This window comes from Chiroxiphia lanceolata, chromosome 10, assembly GCF_009829145.1.
Source record: "Chiroxiphia lanceolata isolate bChiLan1 chromosome 10, bChiLan1.pri, whole genome shotgun sequence".
Taxonomy (NCBI): domain Eukaryota; kingdom Metazoa; phylum Chordata; class Aves; order Passeriformes; family Pipridae; genus Chiroxiphia; species Chiroxiphia lanceolata.
This window is the reverse complement of record NC_045646.1, coordinates 4,800,886-4,824,176: the sequence shown is the minus strand read 5'-3', so window position 1 is coordinate 4,824,176 and position 23,291 is coordinate 4,800,886. Positions and strand designations below refer to the sequence as shown.

The 23,291-nt window shown below is 47.9% G+C and overlaps 1 protein-coding gene across 2 annotated transcripts in view; it reads left to right on the top strand.

Moving 5' to 3' along the window:
* Nucleotides 1-11,673, top strand: part of PLD1 (phospholipase D1) — a 62,415-nt gene extending 50,742 nt beyond the window's left edge. Inside the window, exons 22-27 of one of the 2 annotated variants that reach the window (XM_032697690.1) lie at nt 1,199-1,312; nt 2,451-2,503; nt 3,415-3,549; nt 5,311-5,464; nt 6,073-6,187; nt 6,723-11,673. In XM_032697690.1, coding sequence (XP_032553581.1) covers nt 1,199-1,312; nt 2,451-2,503; nt 3,415-3,549; nt 5,311-5,464; nt 6,073-6,187; nt 6,723-6,947 — 796 coding nt within the window. In that variant the 3' untranslated portion in view covers nt 6,948-11,673. The remainder of the gene's footprint in view (nt 1-1,198; nt 1,313-2,450; nt 2,504-3,414; nt 3,550-5,310; nt 5,465-6,072; nt 6,188-6,722) is intronic. The other variant, XM_032697691.1, reaches the window with a different exon arrangement.
* The last annotated feature ends 11,618 nt before the right edge of the window (nt 11,674-23,291 follow it).

Here is a 23,291-nt window from a genome sequence, read left to right as displayed (position 1 = left end):
TCATAAACACTGACCTTAGACAAACAAGTTGCTTTTCGGGGAATGCTTTTGTTTGTAGATCTCTTTCATGATATAAACAGACTTGGTTTCATAGTCTCTTTTGTATGGGTAAGTCCTCACTAACTGTTTCTGAGCTCTGCTGGCAAACTAAAGCCAGTCCGCAGTGCACAGCACAGATAGCAGAAAGCATTGGTTGAAATTAAAGAGACTCGGGTCCTCACTCTCTCCCTCACAGCTCAGATGGGACCCCAGTGCTTCACATTTGCCACACCCTTAAATTCACAGGCACGGCTTGCTCTGGGAAGAAATACTTCTAACAAACACTTCGGACTGGCTTATCCTCAGCCTGCTGCTCCCAAAGCAATTTTGTGCTGCTTAAACTGTGTTTGCCATCTAGTGGCAGCACCTTTCCATGGAGCATCATCCTCCTCCTCCTCCTTCTGGGTGTAGGACAGGAAGTGCTGGCAGAGCAGATGCATCTGGCTTTGGTCAGTGGAGAAAACCCAGGGGTCGGCTTTGAGAAAAGCCCCAAGCAGTGCCGTGGTTGTAGCTTTTATTCCAAATGGGATCACGATTAGGATACGGATAAGTCTGGGGAACTCTGGAACTGAATTTTTGTGGCATTTGATGTATCAGTGACATACTTGCCTTCCACGAATGATCAATGTTTCGCTTGTGCCTTGAGTTTTTTCCACCTTTTGTATGTGATGTTTCTTAATTTCTGAAAACCAGGAGGCAGTGGAATGTCAGGTTAGATTGTGGATTTCTGCCTGATGGCTCTGTGACCTTCACTGTGCCGTGCCAGGCAGTTGTGTGGTCCAGTCTGCACCAGTGTCAGCAAGACTGGGCTACTGAGGTTCTCAAACAAACTTCTGTAGTGGCAGACACAATCTGTAAAATACTTAGCCTTCCCTTGAACATCCATGAAAATGTGGTTCTTTTCCTTTAGCTTCTTTTGTTGTCTGCTGAGAGTAAATTATTCCTTCTCCTCCTGAAGGAGCACTTATGGAAGTACTGATGGTGGGTGATGAAGACCTGAAACTGGAAATCCACTTGACACTTTGCTCCCTTAAAACTTATCTGGTAGCCTTGGGTGGAAACCAAGTCGGTCACCATGGGGAAGTGAAACCAAGGGGATTTCACCTTGTATGAAGCTGTAACATTTCCAGGCTGTTACTCCCCCAAACTATCGTTTCAGGGAAAACAAGCGTTTCCGAGTGTACGTGGTGATCCCGCTGCTGCCTGGGTTTGAAGGAGACATTTCGACTGGTGGGGGGAACGCACTGCAGGCCATCATGCACTTCAACTACAGGTACTGCAGGGCTGTTGGAGACCTCCCTGGACACCTCCCCCTGCTGTGGGGGGTCCTCAAGACCCCACCTGCCATCAGCGTGTCCAAGTTGGATGGGTCTTTGGGCAACCTATGGCAGGGGAGTTGGAACAAGATGACCTTTAAGGTCCCTTCCAACCTAAATCATTCTATGATTTAGCTGATCCAGCCAGGACTTGCTGACCAGGATTTGTCTCCAAATCTGTCTTTTTGGCCAATACTTGGCCTGGCTCTGCCCACTGGCCCCATGAAGGAAGTGGCATCTTCCCCACTGCGACTCCCCTGCTCTGGGATGGATGTTTGGGGGGGCACTTGCAACCCATCTGGTCTCATGGCAAGGATTGAAAAGCAGCAGTGCCAGGTAGCCCTTGTGCTGGGAACAGGCTGTAGAGGAAAGCAAAATGGCCCAAGGCAAAATGTTTTTACTGGAAAGCTGCTGTGTTATGGTATGGCCAGGGCACAGTCAGCCTATGGAGACTGCTGCTCCCCCCAGAGTGAATTCTCCCTGGTCTGCAGGTGTCCTGCAGCACCTCCAGAAGGATGAGTGGGGCAGGAAGGAAGCAGCATGTCCCCCTAACCAGAACAGGGAAACGTCCCCCTAACCAGAATGGGGAAATGTCCCCCTAACCAGACCCTTCTGCCTAAGCTTTTTTCTGCAAGGACAACCATTAGTCTTGAGAAATTGCCCATGGGTTGGTTGTTTCTCAGTGAGATGCCAGCTGTGGCTTTTCCAGCCCAACCATTATCCCACAAACTCCCTGACCCAGCATTCTGCACGTGTTGATGTTTTTTCTTAACATGATTTCACATTCTGAACACAGAGGCACATCCAGTGGCACACAGGGTAGCAGCTCTGTTTGTCACACGTTTACCATCATTGCAAAAATGCTCCCCAGCTTCTATGCTGGGTTGGTACGAGCTCCATTAGAAAATGAGCAGTCCTTGATGTATCAACAGTTATTTGGGAAAAATATGTGCTCTGGAAGCACCCTGTTTCTCCTGCTTGCACGGGGTATTTGAGAGGCATATGTGTTTGTGATTTACCTTGCCTGGTTCTGCTCCAGCATATGCTGCTGCCTCGAGTCGCAGTGGTGCTGATGGCTACCTACCTTCTTTCCAGGACCATGTGCCGAGGAGAAAACTCAATCCTGGCTCAGCTGAAGGCAGAGGGTGGTAAGAGCTTTATTCCTCTCCTCTGTGTTGTTTAGTCTTGTTACTGCTGTAACACGTAATACAGCACATGCTCTGGACTCACGGGGCTGTGATCCACCTCCTTCCGAACCATCATCCCATGGCGAGGTCTGTTGGGTCATGTGAGCCATGGCCACTTGTCAGACTTCATGCCTGGATGGAGCCCCGATCCGGAGGAGGGGAGCACCCCAGGGAGGAGCACGGCACAGTTGCAGCTGCTCGGGATTGTGTTGTTTGGAAAATGTCCTGAGAGGGGTCACGCTTCTGGGAGCGATGAGCCCTCAGCATCCCCTGTGAATCCCACCCAGGGTTTGCTTCTGGCAGTTGTGAAACATTTAGAGAAAAACCTGCCTAAGCAGGACGCTGAGTTGCTTCCTTGCCACGAGGATGCCTGCTGGAATTTGCTCTGCTGGGAATCAGAGTACCATGAAAACCCACGTATCACAAACTCTAGGAGCGTGCATAATGCCTCATTCGTTCTAGGTCTTGGTGTAAATCTGACCTGCACACAAGTAGGACACATTTTCCATACTGTGCATGGACAAAACACCTGCTTCCGGCCTCCTTTCTGCAGGATCTGCAGAAAAACAGTCGCAGAGTCCAGTTATTTTAAGATGTTCAGACCCTTGTGTGCTGTGCCAGGGAGATTGGGGTCATTCTCGCTGAAGTGGAAGTCTCTGAGCAGGCAGCAGATCAGAGCAGCACTGAGAGCCCACAGGCAGCTTTTGAAGTCTATTTTTAAAGAAACTTATTTCCATTATCTGTTTGTTTGTTGTTTTTTTTTTAAGTGAAAAGCGAACTGTTATTTATGTGGGTCTTTATGTAAAGAGGGTCTTTTCCTTTTCTCTTCCACCTCCCTCATCCCATTGGTTTTGTTGTCTTTTAATTTTCAGTTGGAGATAAGTGGATAAACTACATATCATTCTGTGGACTTCGAACATATGCAGAGCTGGAAGGAAAACTAGTCACGGAGCTCATCTATGTGCACAGCAAACTGCTCATTGCTGATGACAACACGGTTATAATCGGTGAGCAGGAGCTTGCAGGAAGGATTTGGACCACTGGGTTGTACCTGGATCAATCCCTTCCCATCCCCATGCACAGTGCAGGCTGTGGTTCCATGGGCTTTTCTGTGTTGTCGTTTCTTTGCTGAGAAATATTTTTCTGTTAAAAAAAAACAAACCCAAAACCCAACCTCATAAATTCATCACGAGGGAGGAAGGGATTCGGAGGGCTGTCATTTAATTTGTTTTTCTAAAATGGTTTTAAATCTGTGTGTAACCGTGAAGAGAATCCCAGTGCAGGGAATATTGTCCATCTGTCTTGTATCAAACTCTGCTCGAGCAGGAAGATTTGTGAGACTTGTCATCTGTTCCTGAAAGAACAGAATGTGCCGTAAAATTTGGAAGGTTTGGACAACATGTGTCATGTATCAGCTCTATTTCCTAAGAATGGGGCAATATGCTATAAGGAGTAATAGATATTATTTCATCCATTTCTCTTACCATATTTATTATGAGAACATGAAGCAAAGACAAGAGTGTTCAGGCTCAGAGTTCCACACTGCAGCAGAAAAGCAGAATTTCAGCCTGTTTCTTTAAAGAAGCCCTTTTTGAGCTGTTATATCAGCAACGAAAACTTTGCCAACAAATAATTTAATACCAGATTTTGCAAGACTCAAAATACTCCCCCACTTCAAAGCAGTGATCCAGCCTGTGGTCTCAGATGACCTGTGGTGAGGTTTGCTGCTCTGGCACCCTCTCAGGGGCCGGATCCCATCTCCAGTGTGCACAACAGCTCAGAGGTGGTTTGATACTAAAACAGGAGAAGTGTTGTTCCAACTGGGATGGTCTGGGGGCCTGGGACAGCTCTGAATTTCTATTTTTTATACCTATAAGCCCGAGGATGGATTTTTACACAGCATTTGCATCCATCTGGGTGGTGAGGGGATAGGGCGCCAGTGTCATCCCTTTTTCACATAAGAGAGTGCACAGAAATTAGATGTTCTTGGGGCTACTGTGCAGGAGGTGAAAAGAAGGAGAGGGGCTTAGCTTGTTTTTCCTCTGGAGGTGTTAGCTCCCCTGGAGTTAATCCAGTCCCTGGGAAGGCTTAATGGCTAACTGCTGCCACGAGGGTCTCTTACGACTCTGTCTGGAGATCTTTTCCCCCACCCCCTGCCTTCTACTGGCTGTGTGGGACAGAGAAACCTCTTTGGGGGACAAAGGCTTAGCTGGTCTTGAGCAGAACCCCCTTGAAAGGCACAGCCTTCCACAGCAACCTGGTGTAGTGGAAGGTGTCCCTGCCCATGGAAGGGGGGTTGGAATGAGATGGTCTTAAGGTACCTTCCAACTCAAACCATTCTGGGATTCTGTGATTTACCCACAGAGCCCATCCTGTCTCAGGTAACTTGGCATCCAAACCAAATGCAGTTAAGACATTTAAAGCTGTGGCTCCTTCAGCAGAAGCATCTGGGAAGTTACAGAGAGAGTAAACTTTTGAAAATGTTGGCCTGGGCATGGCTGTGATTTAACCTTCTGCCCAGCCTGGAGCTGTTGAATCCTGCAAAAATTAGTGGTTTGGGGTTTTTTTCCCTCTCCACCAAATCCCGTCACTCAGGGTTTGTGTTTCCAGAAGGAAGCCCTCTGGTTGGGATTTTCCCTAGTGATGGATGGTCCCCATGGAGCTGAGGGTTGTGGAGGGCCTGGGGGTGGCGGGTGGTGATGGAGGGTGTGTGGGAGCTCTCGTGCAGCAGTGGGGCATTGCCTGTGCTCCCTCTTCCCCCTGCCCAGGCTCTGCCAACATCAACGACCGCAGCATGCTGGGGAAGCGGGACAGCGAGATGGCCATCATCGTGCAGGACACGGAGACCGTCCCCTCCGTGATGGACGGGGAGGAATACAGCGCTGGGAAGTTTGCCCAGTCCCTGCGGCTGCGCTGCTTCAGGTGGGACGCGTGGGGCTGGCCCAATGCTGCAGGGAGTGGGGATGCAGGCAGGGCTTGCTCAGGGTGACACGTGCCCCCAGCCTTTCAAACCAACAATTTTAGCACTGCCTGGCCTGGATTTAGTCCAGTTTTGGTGCTCTTTCACTGGCCTTCCTCACGCTGCTCCTGTCCTCAGCTTGGCACCTTGGCATCACAGATCGTTTTTCTCCAGGATTTCTCTAGCAGAGCTCATAAACAAGTGGTATTTCCCCTCCACATCCCGTTTTCACAGTCTCTCAATCTTGGGTGGCAATGTCACTTTCTAATGGAAGTTTCTTCGCTGGGAGCAGCCATCTGGCCCACAACACTGCCATTTTTTCTCTAAGACCTTTTTCTTTTTCTTTTTTTTCCCCTCATCCTATTTCCCATCTGGACAGTTACTGCGCAGAAAAAAAAAGGAGAAAATGGAGCAGCATTTCAGTTGGCAGACTGTCACAGGGGATGGGAGTGGGAGGGTGCTGGGAGGGTTTGGCAGGTCCCAAGGAAACTTCTAATCTCCTGGCATTTCTCAAGAGGGGGAGTGCCCAATGCTTCAGCCTCTCTGAGCATCCATCCCCTTGTCTTCTCAGGGTTGTCCTTGGCGGCTCCGATCTCAATCCGGAACACCAGGATCCTGTATGTGACAAGTTCTTCAAGGAGGTGTGGATTTCCACAGCAGCTCGCAATGCCACCATCTTTGATAAGGTGAAGAACGTGGTGCCTCTCCCCTCTCTCCATCCCACATGGAGGCAGCAGATGCCAATGGGAAAAGCAGCACAGAGAGGGCAAGGGAAAGCAGGTCCAGCTCCTGAGGTTGGACCTTCAGAGACGCTTTGAGGGAACGAGTAAATTTGGATGCAAGAGCTGTGAACAAGAAACTGGAGTTTGTGCATCCTCAGAATGTGGTGGCACCATGAAGGCAGGAGATCTGATTTGTCCTTCTGTTTGTATCAGTACTTATTACTTGTAGTCAGCCACAATGTAACTGGGGCAGGAGCAAATTTTACTTCTGTCTTTTAATGAGCTTTTGCAATGATCAGAAAAAGTCTTGGAGCTTCCCCTCTGCTTGCTCTAGTGGTATCGTGGATAGGCACACACCTCTTCCCTCCCCGTTCTTTGGGCTGTTAAATCACTCCCATTCTGGGGAATTTGTACTGGATGTTTTGGTGTTTCTCAGGAACTCTGCATTGCAGCGTTTCCCCCACACTAACAGGCCATTCTTCCTTTCTGTTTTGATCAGGTGTTTCGATGCCTTCCCAGTGACCAGGTGAATAATTTAACCCAACTGCGTGATTTCATCAGCAAGCCCAAATTAGCAAATGATGATCCTGCAAAAGCAGCAGAAGAATTAAAAAAGATTCGTGGGTTTTTAGTACAATTCCCCTTTCGTTTTCTGGAGGAAGAGTACTTGCTTCCCTCCGTTGGAACAAAGGAGTCCATGGTACCCATGGAGGTTTGGACTTAAGAAGATGCAGACTGCTTTTCCTTTTAAAGTCTTGTTCTCAGGAGAGCTGATGAACAGTATGGGATTTCGGGAAGCTTTTTATTGCGAAAAACATCTCCACCAAGCTAACGTGCCTTTCTTAGGGATTTTGGTGGAGGAACATGAAGCAAATCGACACTAGAAAAGGAGAGGAGCAGAAAGACTTGGAGATGATGGCAAATGAGAAGTTTAACCTCTGAAGGAGTTACTTCTTCAGGCACGTTCTGGGCATCTAAAGGACACAGGCCACTTCCTAGGACAGGAACTCAATCCCAATCGATGTTGTTACCACTGCCAGCTGTATCCTGTGGTTGCAAATGTACTGTGATCGTGCTGTGGATGCGCAGGAGTCGTGGGCTGTGTGTGCTTTTAAGGCTTTTGGGTGTCTGCACCGTGGCTCACTGGAGTCCCCCCATCTCACCCCTTTCACACACTGTCGGAGCATGTTGTGCAGCCCTGGTGCTGTTGGGAAGTGCCCCTTGCTGCTGCCTTGGGCTGTCCTACAGCTTTCCAAGTGTAGGTGTTTCCCTTCTTAAGTGGAAACGGACTAACAATCTTGTATCAGAATCAGAATTTCGGTCTCTTCTTCCCTTTGGGAGAAAAAAACCCTTTTCCTATTGCAGCTGGAGCAATCAGCAGCCCTCAGGCTTGGCAAAGGGCAGTCTCAACGGAGCCAGAGGCGCTGGAAATCAGTGGAATTTGCTGGCCTTTGCAGACACACAGCACGTCAGTTTGGTCCCACTGTGCGTGATGGTTTTCCTGAGGAGAGGATCAAGGTTCCAGCTCAATCCTGAGGTCTCTGGAGCCACAGGAAAGCAAGGCACCGTGTGTAATGGGACAGAAACTCAAAAGCTGGCGTGAGACAAACCAAGCTCTGCACTCGGGGCCCTCCGTTCATGCATTTTTCTGGCAGTTTATGGTAGATTTTCATTTCCATCCCTTTCCTCCCTATTTAAAAGAAGAGAAAGGCCATTAAGCTGACACCATGCTCAAACTGAGCTGACGTGGTTTTGTAGATGGGGTGAATGCAAGGGGGAAGGGGAGCAGTTGGCAAAGCCTTGTCCCTGCTCTGCTTTGTTATTAGACCAGCCACAATCTTGAGCTCAGTCACGCAGGACGTGTCTTCCTAAGCAGAGGTAAAACTCCTCATGCCCAGTCCTGTTTTCCATTTCTACAAAATGGTTTCCAAAGCTCTTTTGCATCTCCCTGTGCAGCACAACAGCTGTTCAATACAGCATCCCTGGGAAAAACACTACTGTTCCTGGGTTAGGACCTCGTATGGTGGGCACCATCCTGGCCCTTATCTCTATTCCCATCCTGCAATGAGCCGTGTCTCCTGATTTCATGTCCAGCTCCAACTAGAGGTGTTCCTGGCAGTCAGCAGTGCTGTGTCAAACACTGAGAGAACATGAGAAATGCCTGAGGAGACTTGGATCTGGAGGATTGTGAGGCTGAGCTCCTCTGCTGCCCCTGCATCCAGGGATCCCTTCCTTAGCTGGATTATACCTGTGCCCAACACTCCTTAGACAAAAGGCCAGGTGAAGCCATGTTTTAGTTCACAGGCAAGTTTATTTTTTCCTTTTCTGGCTCTTCCAACAGTTTCACCTGCTTTTAACTGGAAAAGAATCCCAACAGTCACCTACCTATCCCCAAAACAGCTGGCATCACATTTTAGCTGATTCCCTCCTGCATTCAGACCTGTAAAGAGGCACCAGCTAATTCTGTACCTGCTGCATCACCCGAGTAAGGAACAACCCCAGATGTTCTTCCAGGGCAGCCCAGTCTCAGCCCCTTCCTTCAGTTTCCACTGTTTTATGCTTGTGTTTTGTAGATGCAGTTGCCTGTTATACTCCTTTTTCGTTGGTGCATCTGTGGTCTGGTTCACCTGTTAGAAGTGCATGTGCAGGCATTTTATGTGATGAACTGGAGTCTAGGGGGTTGATGCTTTTACCTGGCATGCTGTAGCACAGAAGTACGTTCCCTTGATTTTTTTTCTCTTAAAAATACTGACCTGGGTTCACCCCCTGGAGAGCCAGAGCAATATGTGCCCTGACCTTTTGCGATCAAGAAAGATCAAAGTTGTCTTCTTATTTCACATCAGGTTCGGAGCTTTTCTCTCCTGATGTTTTTAGGTGTTTTAGTTTGAACAAAGCTGCTGACTTCAAACAATTACAGCCTGTCAGTCATACACATCTGTGTTCAGAGTAGAGAAGGAAGCATTCAACCCTGCCACCCGTACACTGAACCTTGAAGTGTAAGACTCCTGTCATCTTCCAAGTGCTCTTATTGTACCCGTCCTCATATTAGCAAAGGTTTTTGTAATTGTTAAATAATCCTTACATTGTCTTTTAAAGTGGTAGGTAGCTAATTACTGGGGCTTCCTAACTCCAGGGGTGTTAAGTTCCCCCCTCTTCCAGGCTGCTGTTGGGAAAAACCACCCAGGTTCTGCAACACTCAGCCCACCATGTGATGGCTGCTGGTCCCCAGTGACACAGCAGAGCCATGGAGGGAGATTTAATTGACTGATTCTACATGGAAAGGTGCTAATTAAGAAGGTCTTTCATTACTGAGGTAGCAGAGAGCCTGACATTGACTCTCTGTCTGGGAGGAGGCTTCGGTTTTTAGGAACAGAGGCGCCATGCTGAGCATCCCTTCCCTGTGTTGGTGCTAAATTTCTGATACTGGGAATTTAGTAACGTTCAAATGCAAGCAGGGTGTGCACAGCAGCCTCAGCATGGAGCAGAGAGCCCAACATCCCTAGGGGCTCGTGGGGCCACCAAATCCCCCATGGATGCAGCACTGCTCGCCCCAAACAGACGATGGGGCTGGAGCCATTCCCGGTGGAGGCCCCACTTGTTCACACCATGGGCTGTGCTGTCCGGAGCTGGCTCCGTGGGTCCTGTCAGCTACAGGTTTGTTTCTTATATTAAGAAGCCTCTGAGGTTGAACACCTTGAGAGAGTTGATTTCTGCACCTGAACAATCACTACTTTAGTCCATCATACCAGCGTGGGCTCAACACCTTCAAACCAGAGAGGGTCGCCCACAGATACCCAGTGCTGTAACAAGTGCTGTGGATTCCAGCACTGGCAACCCCAGAAACATCAACTGTTTCTTGTAACAAGTTCTTCTAACAAGAACTATAGGAAATAAGAACTTCTCCCAGGCTCAGACTTTATTTTGTAGTTCAGCCCGAGTAGAACACTTCTTTTCCCTTTAATTTATTCTTTAACATGTGCCACTTTGAGAACTCACACTCCTTTCCTTATTTTTTTAATGGTCTGATATTTTAAAATACATGTTTTGTTGTGTAGATGTTGGACTGGATAAATGTTTCACTGTGAAGTTAATGCATGGTTTAAAAAATGAGGGATAAAATGTCATCGTATGCAAGAACTGTACTAAAAAATAATTTGTAGGAGAACCACTCCAGTGCTCCATGGCAGTTGCAAGGTGCTGGGCTCAGTTTTTGGTTTATCGGTCTCAGTTTGTCCCCTGACTTGGTGTGAACTTTGCTGGATTAAACCCCCAATGCTCCCCTTTTCCTTTCTTTTGATCAGGTTTCACAGCATGATTTTGCAGTCCTGGTGCTGTCCCTGGGAGGACCTCGGTGCAGGTGTTGCCTACCTGGGACCCTGCCATGAATAATTTACAGTATCTGTATTCCTTCCAAGGGAACATCCCTGTACAATCAAGCCCAGATGTGGTTTGCTGTTGTTATTTCAGCGTAATGAGTCTTGTGCACTTGTAGCAAGGACAGTCAGGAGGTTTGTCTGGGCACAGAGCTGCATTTGTGGAGACACTGATATGTAAGTCTGAATAGTCCTGTAGGATAGTGCCATTTCCCTCTCCTGCAGAATGTAGAGACCCAAATCCATGCTGGTCTAAGCTGACACCTCTCCACCAGCAGCAGAGCCTTTCATGGTAGGATGCTGTGGTGGCCAAGGAGAAGAAAGCCAGTGGTCTCCAGACCAGGATATGGGCAGAGATTGGCATCTCTTGGGTGCCCCACGAGATATGAACACACTGTCACAGTTTGTGGCACTTGTACTGCAGATGGTTTCAAACAAGCAGTCTCCTCTGCGCCGCTGAGATCCTGCTGAAACCAGGAGCTTTGCAGAATCCCAGTTTAAACTGGGAGCATAATGTCATGGCAGTGAATCAAGGCCAGCCTGTAAATCTAAGTGTAACAAAGTGGAACAGCCCCACCAACTGCACATCGACCACTGAATGCAATGATCCTCTTGGGGTGTCACTTTTTTTTCCTATTTTCCTTTCCCTGCCTGCTTTCTTGTTGTATTTTCCAGTATTTGTGATTATTCTATTTTTAACCTTCCAGTGTCTTTCCATAAAATCTCCTCTTTAATAATTCCATCTTTCCCTAGTCCTGACACTAGGGAAATGACAAAAAGTGTCAAAGTCAGTTTTGGAATGTTGTTGTTCGGGGGTTTTTTAAATCATGTCTCTCTAGCTACACTAATCCACACAAGGAGAGCTTCCACTTGGGGTGTGAGCGCAGGTCTCCGTGCGTCCCTCCCTTCCGACAGTGCCGCTGTGACACTGAATATCCCTTCTGTGAAGGCTGCTGGAATTGAGTTTTGTATCCTTGTTCCTGCTAATGATCGCTTTCCTTTCCACTCCATTTGTATCTGGTAAATGAATGTGTATTAATGGACTGAAAATACAACTGAGCATCATGTTGGAACGTTTGGCTTTGGTGTTGTTTCTGCCTGTTTTGGGGGCTGTAGCGTCAAACTGCTTTGGGCTGAGTTCTGCCTTTGCTGTACATTGGCAGTGCTGCCCCAGCAGCTGAGATGTGATGGGAAAAGGCCTAGAATTGCAATAAAAACAGCTAGACTTGAGTATTTTGGGTTTTCTTGGGAGAGAGAAATTGCCGGGGTGAAGCAGCATAAAAAGAAAATTGGACTTCTTAAATAGATTAAAAAATCCTGTTTTAGAGGAGTTTTAATAATCCAAGAGCATTATGAAAGGCACAGACAAAAATGCTGTCTCCAAAATAGAATTAACTTGCCACTGTCTCTTTTAACTTCCAGTGAAGGAAATTCAGCAGAGACAGAGGAAGAAGCAGCTGCCTGTTGTCCTCCAGGGGCAGAAGAGATTAATAAAGCATCAGTGGCATTTCCAAGCTCTCTTGTGAACTGAAAACATATTAACTTCTCCGTTTCTTAGGTTTCATCTCCTTCCTCAGATGCCAGAGGGCTCTCCGCATCTTCAGAACTTCCAAACCCAATCTGTGCCCGCAATAAACACAATAAACCAAGACAACAGAGCCAGAGGGTCAGGCAGGGGGTCAGTAGGAGGCATCAGGCTGAGTGACACCATCGGCTTGGGCTGCCACTCTGGCATCTCCCCGCTGATTTTGTGCCTTCTGCATCCTGCTCACCTCTCTTGAAGTGGAGATAGTGATTAGCGGGAGCGATGTGGGATCTGACAGGCACTGCTGGGTGCAGGGGTGCTGGGTGCAGGGGTGCTGGGTGCAGGGGTGCTCGGTGCAGTGGTGCTGGGTGCAGTGGTGCTGGGGGCAGTGGTGCTGGGGGCAGGGGTGCTGGGGGCAGGGGTGCTGGCTGGCACCAGGGTGGGCAATGGGCTCACACAGGGCGGCCACAACAGAGGCTGGTGGTGTTGCTGGCTCTGTCTTGCCAGCTTGGTTTCTGTGTGAGCAGTGCAGGAGAGCTGTGGGATCACAGTGTGAGCTTATCTTGGTGTAAAATTAATGTGAAACTGGAAGTGGTCCTGAATCTAGAGAGTTCAGGTATCACTTTGTAGGAAGGCTCCTTTCCCTCTTCTATGTGATTGTCCTGGTTTGGGCTGCGATAGAGTTCATTTTTAGTAGCTGGTGCAGTGCTCTGTTTTGGATCCAAGTAGGGGCCCAGCTTGAGGGCACTGTTGCTGTTTTTGCTGTCTTCCCTCTCCTACACACAGGGACACAGTGCTTTCACAGGGCGTGACTTCATCCCCATCCATCCATAAAGGCAGAAGTGAACACCAGCTTATGGCTGTGGCTGGCACTGACTGCAGGGAGGCAGGAACGCGATGGCAAAACTCCCCTTGACTTTCCCACAGCCAGAGTGCTCGCTTGCTGAACAACTTGCAAAGCCTCTAATTTGATGGCTCCTCGCTGAGCAGGAACGCAGCCCACGGATACCCCGAGCACAAAGTGCTCTTGCCAGTGCATTTAACAACCTGTCCTTTCCAGGATGGATTTCTCTAGCCACTTTTGCACCTAGGCCGTTCCTGCCTCATCCCACAGGTCAGCTCCTGCATCAGTGATGCAGGCATCCAGTGTTGGAGGCAGGAGGAATCCTCTCCTCCACCCCAGCACCCAGCACATCTACTTTCTGGCCCTTCATTAGCATTTATGCACCAAGCTCTCAATAACACGTCGACTTTTTAATGAGTGCCAGCCCTTTGTGTGTGTGAAATCACTAATAGGCTGTAGTTATTTTTGTGTAGAGGAGGAAAGCAGGGAAGAAAGAAAGAAAAGGTTTTGTGAGCCAGGTCTAAAGGTACATGAAGAAACAGGTTTCTTCTCACTGCTAAAAATCAATTTATTTTCATTTCTCTGCAATTGTGCCAGTTCTTCACATTTTCAAGTACTTCTCCAAAGCGCTGATGCAGTGGAGCGAAGGTTTGAAGAGCTTGAATCACAACAGCACTGTGAGTGAAATGCTCGATTTTTCTTTTATTGGAAAAATTAAAAGTGACAGCTTCAAAATTGGTTCCACTGCTTTGATTGATTAGTCAGAATATTTAGCTCAAAATGATTATGGCAAGATTTTCTACGGAGGCTCGTGGCTGGGATGGAAATTAATTTGGAGAAAGGGGGAGGGGAGTTGTTAAAAAAGAAATTATTCTGCAAAGGACGCTGTTTATCCCCAGATTCAGTGATGAGGAATCTCTCCATATTCAGCCTGATCTTGGTAATTAAACATCCCATGAGTTCCCATTTGAGGACAAAGGGAAGGAGAACAGGGAGATAGTGCTGAAGTGGCTTCACAGGTGACTATTAACCTGGAGATTCTGGTGCCCAGTGGAAGGAGAGTGCTGCCTGCATGCTATTCAGGAGCTCTGCAGTGCCCTGTGGATGGCCTGTCCTTATGGAATATCCTGACTAGGAAAAACCTGCCCTGGGCCAAGGGTTGGGCGTTTCACTGGAGTCCTGCCAGGGCAGGTGAGCTGGAGGTCACCCATCGGGAAGCTGAGGGATGCTGAAGGTGGTGTGGGCACAAGGGAAGTTCAGGTAAGAGCTGGACCCACCTGTCCAGCTGGAGGATCCACCAGGGCCAAGCTGTGTGGTGGTTGCACGCCTGGGAGCATCACACTGTCCAGGCAGGTGCAATCCCACCACCGTGGTCTGCAGCCTCTCTTGTTCTGGCCAGGCCAGTGTGCACTCCCTTACATTCCTGATAAAGGCACAGCTTAAAAGCAAGTGTGTCACATGGATATTCCAGTGTCTCCAGACAGACAGCTGCTCTCTCACTCCAGGTCCTTCCTGGGGTGGGAGAGCTGGGACCACCTGGGAGAGAGGGGACAGTCAGGCTGGGCTGTCACCCAGCGAGACACCAATCTTAGAATCACAGATTGGTTTGGGTTGGAAGGGAACTTAAAGGTCTCGTTCCACCCCCTGTCAGGGGCCAGGACACCTTCCACTAGCCCAGGTTGCTCCAAGCCCCATCCAACATGGTCTTGAGCACTTCCAGGGATGGGGCAGCCACAGCTTCTCTGGGCACCCTGTGCCTGGACCTCATCACCTCACAGTAAAGGATTTTTTTCCTGATATCTAATCTAAACCTGCTCTCTGTCAGTGTGAAGCCATCCCTGCTTGTCCTGTCGCTACATACTCTTATAAATAGTCTCTCTCCATCTTTCCTCAGGCTCCTTTCAGGTACTGGAAGGCTGCAATTAGGTCACCCTAAAGCCACCCTCTCTCCAGGCTGAACAATTCCAATTCTCTCAACTCTTTCTCATGGGTGAGGTGCTCCACCCCTCTATCCCATCTTGTAGCTCCATCCTGCTCCTGGTGTCCTGGCTTAGGCACTTATCTGATTCCTCCAGTTTATCTCACAAAACAGGAAGAAAAGTATTTCTATTCTCTTCCCTGGGTTGCCTTCCTTATTTCATTCTTTACCAGCCAAATGCACATTAAGGGACCTCAGCCAAGCCCAGCAGACTCGCAGGCTGGAACCTGCGTGTTGTACATCCAAGGAAAATGGATCCTTCAGGAGAGGACTCCGGCTGCTTGCCCAGCATTTTTTAATTTCGACTTGAAACATGGGTTTGAGACTTTTGGTGTTGGGTTTTTTTTTACATTTTAGGATTTCACATTTCAGACATGCTTCTCCTAGAAATTGATACGTGGTTTATGAAATAAAATACAAAGCACTGTAACTGCAGAAATATGAACTAGGTATTGTATACAGAATTAATTTGAGGCAGAGTTAATGGTTTTCTTTATACAGAAAAGCCCCATTTGGCCAGCATGAGACGTGGAACTGGGAAACTCCAGAAGTAAATACAGCTGTAGCCACAAGCACAGCAGTCGAAAGATGTTTGTCCCTGGGTGTCTCACATCTCCTACACAGTGAGTACCAGCTGAACCCCACATATCTTTTAGGACTGTGTGTTGGCCAGCACATCCTGACTGGAAAGAGTAATGCAGATGTACCCAGGGCATTTAATCAAGCATAGGAATTTAAGTTGTTTTTCCTTGTAGGATCCCTATAGGGATCACACTACAGTGAGATTTTACTGATAGATCACTCTTAGGTAACAATCCACCAAACTCTTCTTGACTTGACACAACTGCTCTGTCAAGGTGTGTGTAGGGATGCAGTGCCCATGGCTGAGGGATCCTAGGTTAAACTGAGCTGCAGTCTACAGCCTTCTGGGGACCAGATGTTATGAGTGAAATGTCCATCTCCACACCTGCTGGAGCTCCACTTCCAGTTTGTGTTAAACCTGGCATCCTGACAATGTTGGCGGCAGCTGGGGACACAGTGGGGACCTGGAGCCCTGCAAGGCAGGAGCTCAGAGGACTTTTCCCTGGGTGCTTCTTCCTGGTTTGGTGGGGAGCCTCTGATCCACCTCACCCTCTCCATCACAGCCCTTGCCTGCAGCAGTGCCCATCTCCACCCCCTCCAGCTGGAGGGACAAGCTGGAGGCCTGATGCCACTCATCAGAGACACACAGGGGTCACGAGTGATGTGTCTCCAAGATAAGCTGGTGCACAGCAATATGTTAAATCCACGTGAGAAAGCATTGCTGGGAAGATGCTTTCCCGTGGATCCAAATCCTCCCTGAAATCGAGGGCTGGGTGTCCGCGTTCCTCTAGAGGGTGCTGTGGGCTCAGCCTGCGCAACCCCAGAAAGGGGGTGCCCACTTTGCTGGGTGCCTGCGAGCCCTGATCCCACTGTGCTGGGTCCCGCTGTGCCTGCAGGACCCTACAGCCACAGCTGTGCTGCAGGAAGCTGCAGTCACAGCACGTAACCCCTGGGCACCCTCCTCAGTTGTGGGGTCCTGTGAGAGGGTGGTCCTTCCTCCCTCAAAGGGGTGTCCCCCACATCTGGCCTTGCTGCTGGGGCATGGCAGGTCAATGTCTCCTCCTTCCCTCTGAGCACGGTCACACTGACACATTTTAAAATGAAATACTATGTGTACCGTGACTGTTTGAGCTTAAACACATCTCCCTGCCTAAAATGTCCTTCCCAGAAGGCTGCACTGGCTCTCCAATGACTCGCTGCAATATGTATCTCCACTTTGTTTCCTTGCAGACCATATCTGTATGACATCGATTGTACTGGCTAAGAATGCTTACAAACCTATTTCCTGCTGCAGGATGATCACATTATACACAATTACACACTCTAGGAATTTCTCCTGAGATCCAGCTGGGTACAGGCTGGAGTGGCAGAGGAGCCGGAGCGTGTGTGGAATAATGAATCATTCATTCAAACCTCCATGCTGACTTCAAGCTCTTGGGTTGTGTGAGCATGTGGTGAGCTGCACTAGCTGCTTATTGCCCTAAAAAAAAGCCTGAACCACCTAAATCATTCCAAATTTGGTTCCCACTGTGTGTAGGCTTTCTGTGTCTTGCCATTTCATTATTATTATTTTTACCATACTAGAAAGATTTAATGCAGAATTTATTCAATGTCTCAGCAGGATAAGCCTCCATGAGCTGAGACACACTGTTCCAAACAGAGGCTTTCTCAGCAGGAACAAAATCAAGTTGTCCATGTCCACAATGTTCCTGTCTTCACAACAGACCCAGACCAGTATCCTGTGTTACTGGTGGTGATGGCAGTGGCAGCAGCACTGTGATGCATTTGCTCTGCAGCACCGTGGGGCACCTTCCCAGCATCCTGTGATGCCAAGGGACCTAACACTCCAGCATTTTCCTGCCCTGGAAATCTCACAGCTTTATATATAGGACAGAGCCGACTGGAAACATGGAGATGCTGCTTGCCCTTGAGATGGGCAGAGTTTTTCAATAAACGTAAGTAAACTGACGCTTTTCTTTGACCCACTCTTGGATCTGTCTAGTAACCCATGTGCTGTGGTGTCATGGGAGGAACACGGAGGTGACGCATGGACACGATAAACCCCCTGGTGAGGAGCATGAAGCCCATTAAGCTGTGCTGACAGTCCCTGAGAGCAGGGAGCTGGCATGGCCACGGTTCCAGGGCTGCAGCGTGGCACATTGCAACACCCAACAAAGCCTAACCCCCACCTTCCTCTTCCCCTTCCTGGCCAAGCCACTCCAGGAGCAGCTCTTTTGGCCTGCAGTGCTCACCCTGGCCTGGTGAATCACCACCCCCATGCAGCACCACGTCCACCCCTTCCCTGGTATCCAGCTATGTTTTATCCACTGTTCCATCGTTATCTGCCAGCTCAAAAGGCTGGAGCATATTTGTTAGCTAAAGATTTCCTTTTAGGGAGCTGGAGGCAGATTATCCTGGCTGTTTCTAACGATGTGTAATCTAAGCTGTCACCCACATTTCCAATATTTTACTTCTGGCAAGGCTACAGCGAGGCTGGAATGGAGCTGAGGTGCCGGAAAGCCCTCCTCACACAGGATGGATGATCTCTTCGACCTGGGACCTCACCAATCCCATCACCTTCATCCTCAGGTCACCTGAACTTACCCTTAATTTCTTTAACCCTCTCAAGGATCATATTCTATTACTTTCCTAAGGCTACAACTTTCAGTTGTTTATTTATTTTTAAATAAGGACTGAAAGTCACATGTGGACGTGTGGTTCCAGGATCTTCAAAAGTGCCGAATATTGTGAGAGCTGGGACAAAAATCAAGCAACATGTCTCCACAGAAACACCCACACATGCCATTTAGAACACCCATCCTTTCAGAGCAGGCTTGTGCACCCTCCTTTTGTTCAGCATAACTTATGTTCATACTAACCTCTGCAAAGAGAATTCAGCAGGGGATTTACTCATACACAGACTTTTTTGTGTTTGTTTCTGGTGTGGTACATCTCCCCACCTGGGGTGTGTTTAGCAGGTGCCCAGCATCTTGTGATAAAGCTGAAGGGACATTTCCCAGTGCCATGTGAGGTAATGTCCCTTTGACCCTGTATGCTTCTTTCTTTCTGACTAAACGGCTGCTGCCTTGGTGGTTTTGCTGTGCTTAATCTGAACTCGGTATTAGGCTGATGTGCTTGTTATGTTCCCCAGTTGCTTAATCTGCAAAGCCAGGACCTGAAACAAAACACAGGCAGTTCTGGTAAGGGCAAACATGGTTGTTTTGCATGCCTGGAAGAAATTGTTGTCTCACAGTTGCCTTACAGGTTTTTTCATTATTTTAATGGGTAATCTCAGGCAAGCTGCACCTCAGCTCTTAGAGTAGCTCAAGTTAGAGACAGAAAAGAGAGGAAAAAAAAAAATAACAGACTGAAAGAGGGCCTGCATATTTAAGGAGATCAACTCCTATTTTTCAAAAGCAACCTGGGATTTTAGCAGCCTAATTGCCATTTACTAGCAGCTGGACTAGCTCTTAATGCTCCGTTTTGCAGAGAAAAAGGCTAATTCTCTTTCAGTGAACAGCCTGTGTCAGCTACTGCAAATGCAAAACTCAGACTTTGCTGTACTTGTCATTTGGTGCTTCTGAGAGCTCACAAAGGGCTAAACCCACCACCTGCTTGTATGGAGGATGGTGGATTTTCTGTTAGGCTATGGCTAACTTGCTTCTTGAGATGTTATGTAAAGCACTGAAATCCTTTAACGACTAAATAATTCAGAGAAATTTTGCAGAGAGTTTTCTCATGGGGCTGTTGGCACCTTCCCTCTGTGCACTTTGATGAAATGAGTGTGGTATGGAGTGGCTTTAACCCCTCTTTCCAAGCACATGGTGGAAGAGGACAACAGGACACAACAGTGCAGTTTGCTTTGCTCAAGTAGGACTTGGAAGTTGACTGAGCCACTGGCTTATTTTAACAGCCCTCTTGGCATCCCTTGCCTTTGCCACTGCCCCAGGTCTTCCAGCTGGCTCCACGGCAGAGGTTGGGTTAGATAAGGACCACGAACAGTTCGGTGCATGGACAGACACAGTGTTTGATATTTGTAGAGCTGATGTCTCAGTTCCCCAGAGCCCTGCACTGGGCATGGCTGGAGCACTGCTTTGACAGTGTCAGCAGTGATGGCCAAAAAGTCACTCTCCAATTGCTGTTGTCTGTGGTGTGTCTCTTTCCACTCATCATCACATGCTTTCAAGGGTCTGATGTTGCAACCCTTGGGGAGGTCAAAGCTCTCAGCCAGCTCAGTGCAGGCTGCAGTACTGCCTGTGCCAGGAGCCATAAACTCAGAACCACAAATTTCTGAATTAATTAAATATATAACGACACTTTTAAAAGTCTCTCTAATACTCTGCCTGCTTTGAGCCTGTAGGGGACAGAATTTCAAAGGAAATTTTCCAGTTCATCCCTCCCACTCAGCGCTGGTACACAGGGGAACTGGGTCTCGGTCATGTCTTTGTTGTTTGGGGTTGATGTTAAGTTTCTTCCCAAGGTTCTCCTGAGTGCCCTATTTAGTTCCCTTGTAGTAACCTACTGGTGAGAGCCCAAACTGCAGGCTCAGATGTGGGCAGGGTTTCCCCCTGCTCCAAGGATCAGCCCACTCTTTTCTGCTCTCTCAACTGAAGATGGAGTCACTCCACTGAACATGCAGAACGCCTTCAACAGATATTTTCAAAACCACTCAGTTTCCTGCCGGGTGTTTTGGTAGTTTCTCAGAAATCACATGTTAACACTAAGATCATCAGCTAGTTTTAATATATCCATTTGCTTTCGGTCTCTATATCCTCGTGCTGAACCAAGTGTTGTCTGTGCTTTTCCCATCCTGGATGTCCCTTCATTCCCAGGGCTCAGCTGACCAGTGGGATGCTGCACAGCTAGGAGAACCCTTGTCTCTTCCTAATGGGTTTGCCTCCCATGGGTAAGGATGTATAAATCTGAGTATGTAAACTCTACACAACCTCCTGGGCCTGAAGCCAGCCTCCATCCACATCACTGCTGCAGAAGACTTTCCATGCATAAATCCAGACTCAAGTGGCTCTGGCTCCTTTTTGAGATGGTGAAGCGATATTTTTGGGTGCTCTGGTGATGATTTTCTCTTTCAGCAAGTCAGAAAGCCCATGCCTCGATATTCTCCATACGTTTCCTAAGCAAGCAGCGTATCTTACCTTTGGCAAACATTTGGGTGAGCTTTTTTAAGCTTTTCCTTGTTATGACAGGACCTAGAACACCCCCTTCCTCTTTTTTTTTTTTAAAACCATTTTCATCTAATTCCAGGAGGAGTGCTTTCATAGACTGCCACATCTCCACGAAGGCATGAGGAAGTAAACACCTCTGAGCGAAGCCTCCCCAGAAAGGCAACAGCAGTTGGCTCAAACCCCGTCTTCCTACTCACTCACACTTTAAGCACTACTCAGACGATTACTTTAAGTTGCTTTAACTACCTCCAGTTGTTTTCTGATTCACTTCTGCTTTGGGCATTGATGATGAGTGAGAAGCCTGAAATATCAGACTCGTAAAGTCTACTCTGTGGTTTAACCTTTCTTTTATTCTTTCTGTTTTGTGTGTGTGTGTATAAAAGACTTTTGCCTTTCGCAGGGGGAAATGACAAGTCTTCAACATGCTTCCAACAAGGCAGAAGCATCGTGCCTTTGTGGCCCCACCTTCTTTGCAGAACAACACAACTCACAAGCCATGGTGACAACATTGGTCATCAAAAATAAATGAAAATCTGGAAAAATATATATGCCAAGGAGGTTTTGGACCTGGATAGCCTCCAACCTCACTCGTCTCTGAGCACCCTGTGTGCTTGGCTGCCACTGCAGCTCTGTGGGACCTTTGTTGTCAGGACCTTTGCCAACTGCAGTGCTCAGTTCCAGTTTTGTAAGCCCTTTCCCGAGGAGAGATGTCGAACCCTGCCCACACCTCAGGATAGATTATAATTTTAAAAAAACCCACCTCACTGTTCCTGAAATGTGTCTTAATTAACTCTCAGCAATTTGCATTTGACAAAAGATAGAGCCAGTTTCTCTTGTTCTGCTGATCTATGCTTCACGCCAGATGGGGGGTGGCTTCAGGTCAGGTGTTTCCCAGGCCTGGGGCTGCCTTTGGGATGCAAGGCAAGCCAGGAAAGAAAAGAGAAAGAGGGAATACAAATACTGGTTGGCTTAGGGTAGCTCAGCTCCAGACTGATCCACATAAAAAACATATTGGGATGATAAATAATTTTGATAAAAGGCATTTGACAAACAGAGCAGCTGCTCTGCCCCATGGATGGGGCTGTAAATCCAGTATTTATGGGCAGGGGCTCCCTGAGGACTTTCCTGCTGCATCGGGTTGGGCCCTGGGCAACGTCCCTATTCCGGCAGCTCACACGTTCTGGACCTTACACATACTGATATTATCCCTCAGATCTCAGCAAAGAAGGGAGAAATTAGTATTCCTCAGCAGGACTTTGGGGACGTGGTTTGCTGGGAGCAAGGCCGCGTTAGGTTTTCTGCAAGCAGTGCAAAAATGGGATTTTGATTGGTTTTTAACCAGTCACAATTGGCACATTTTAAATGACTGTAACAGACTTGACACCCTCCTGAAGAGCAGGGTTACCCTTTAATGTTTTTTTTTTGTCTTTGCATAGGCGGCACAAAAGAAAAGAGGTTAATTGACAAAACCAAGCCCTGCATCACTAGTGTGGCGTGTTCCCAAAAAGCGACATGGAAATGTATTGCCAAAAGGACATGTTAGACCTCCAGTGCTACAGCCAGGCTGATGGGAGATCAACATCAGTGCCTGCTGCATCTGCTGGGGAGGCACGTGCATTATTAGTTACAGCTCTGCTTTACCTAAAAATTGCAACTTTACATTTAAATTTTAACATTCTGGTAAATAATACAGCGGTGTTTCAAAGGGTGCAGGCACTTGCTACCCCAGAGAAGCCTCTCTTAGCTTAGGGAAGTCAAGGGGTGAGTCTGAGCTACGTAAACCAGGCGAAGGCACAGCAAACACTCCTGATGCTATCAGCACCTGGCTGGATGTTGCTTCTAGGCTGGTGTCTCCTTGGTGGCCTTGGCTCTTGGTGACAGCACTCAAGAGAAGGCAAATGCAAGAGCAGTGGAAGAGGCATAAGGGAAACCTTTTGCTGGACTTTGGTGTCAAATATTTTGGGGAAGAACAGCAGCTTGGAGAGATGCTGTGCGCAAGTGAAGCTACTGGAAGTGAACCATCCACCATCTCTTTCTCTGTGGTGCCCTGGGACTTTGCTATTTAAGTGCACCCTGGTGTTCCCTGGGTATAAATCTGTGGAGGAAGGGTTTTCCAAAGAGCCCTTGCTGATTTTCCATTTATTCCCCCATCACAGTGATTACAGGAGTTTGTACTTGAACAATGCTTAAGTGAGGGAGCAATGAACTGTTTACAGGGGATTTTTTTTTTTTATAGAGCTACAGGAAGAATCCTGGCAGCAGGGTTCCCTCATGTAGTCCTGCTCAGCTCCAAGGATGCAATAGAAAAACACTTCTCTCACTGGAGAGGAACCCATATCAGCAGGAGAACGAGCAATCAGTAAGTGATAATGAATCAGTTAAAGTGCATTTGAGAAGATCAATAGATACAGGTTAGGGCATATGTAGCCAGTCATTTCTGAGTGCCTTTTAATACAGCTGCATGTTATCATGTTAGCCTAAACCCCAATTATTATGCATTTTATAGAGTATTAATTTTTTAGAATCCTCAGTTCAGTTTGTGCAAAGTCCTTCAAGTATTGTCTTACATGGCCCAACACTGGG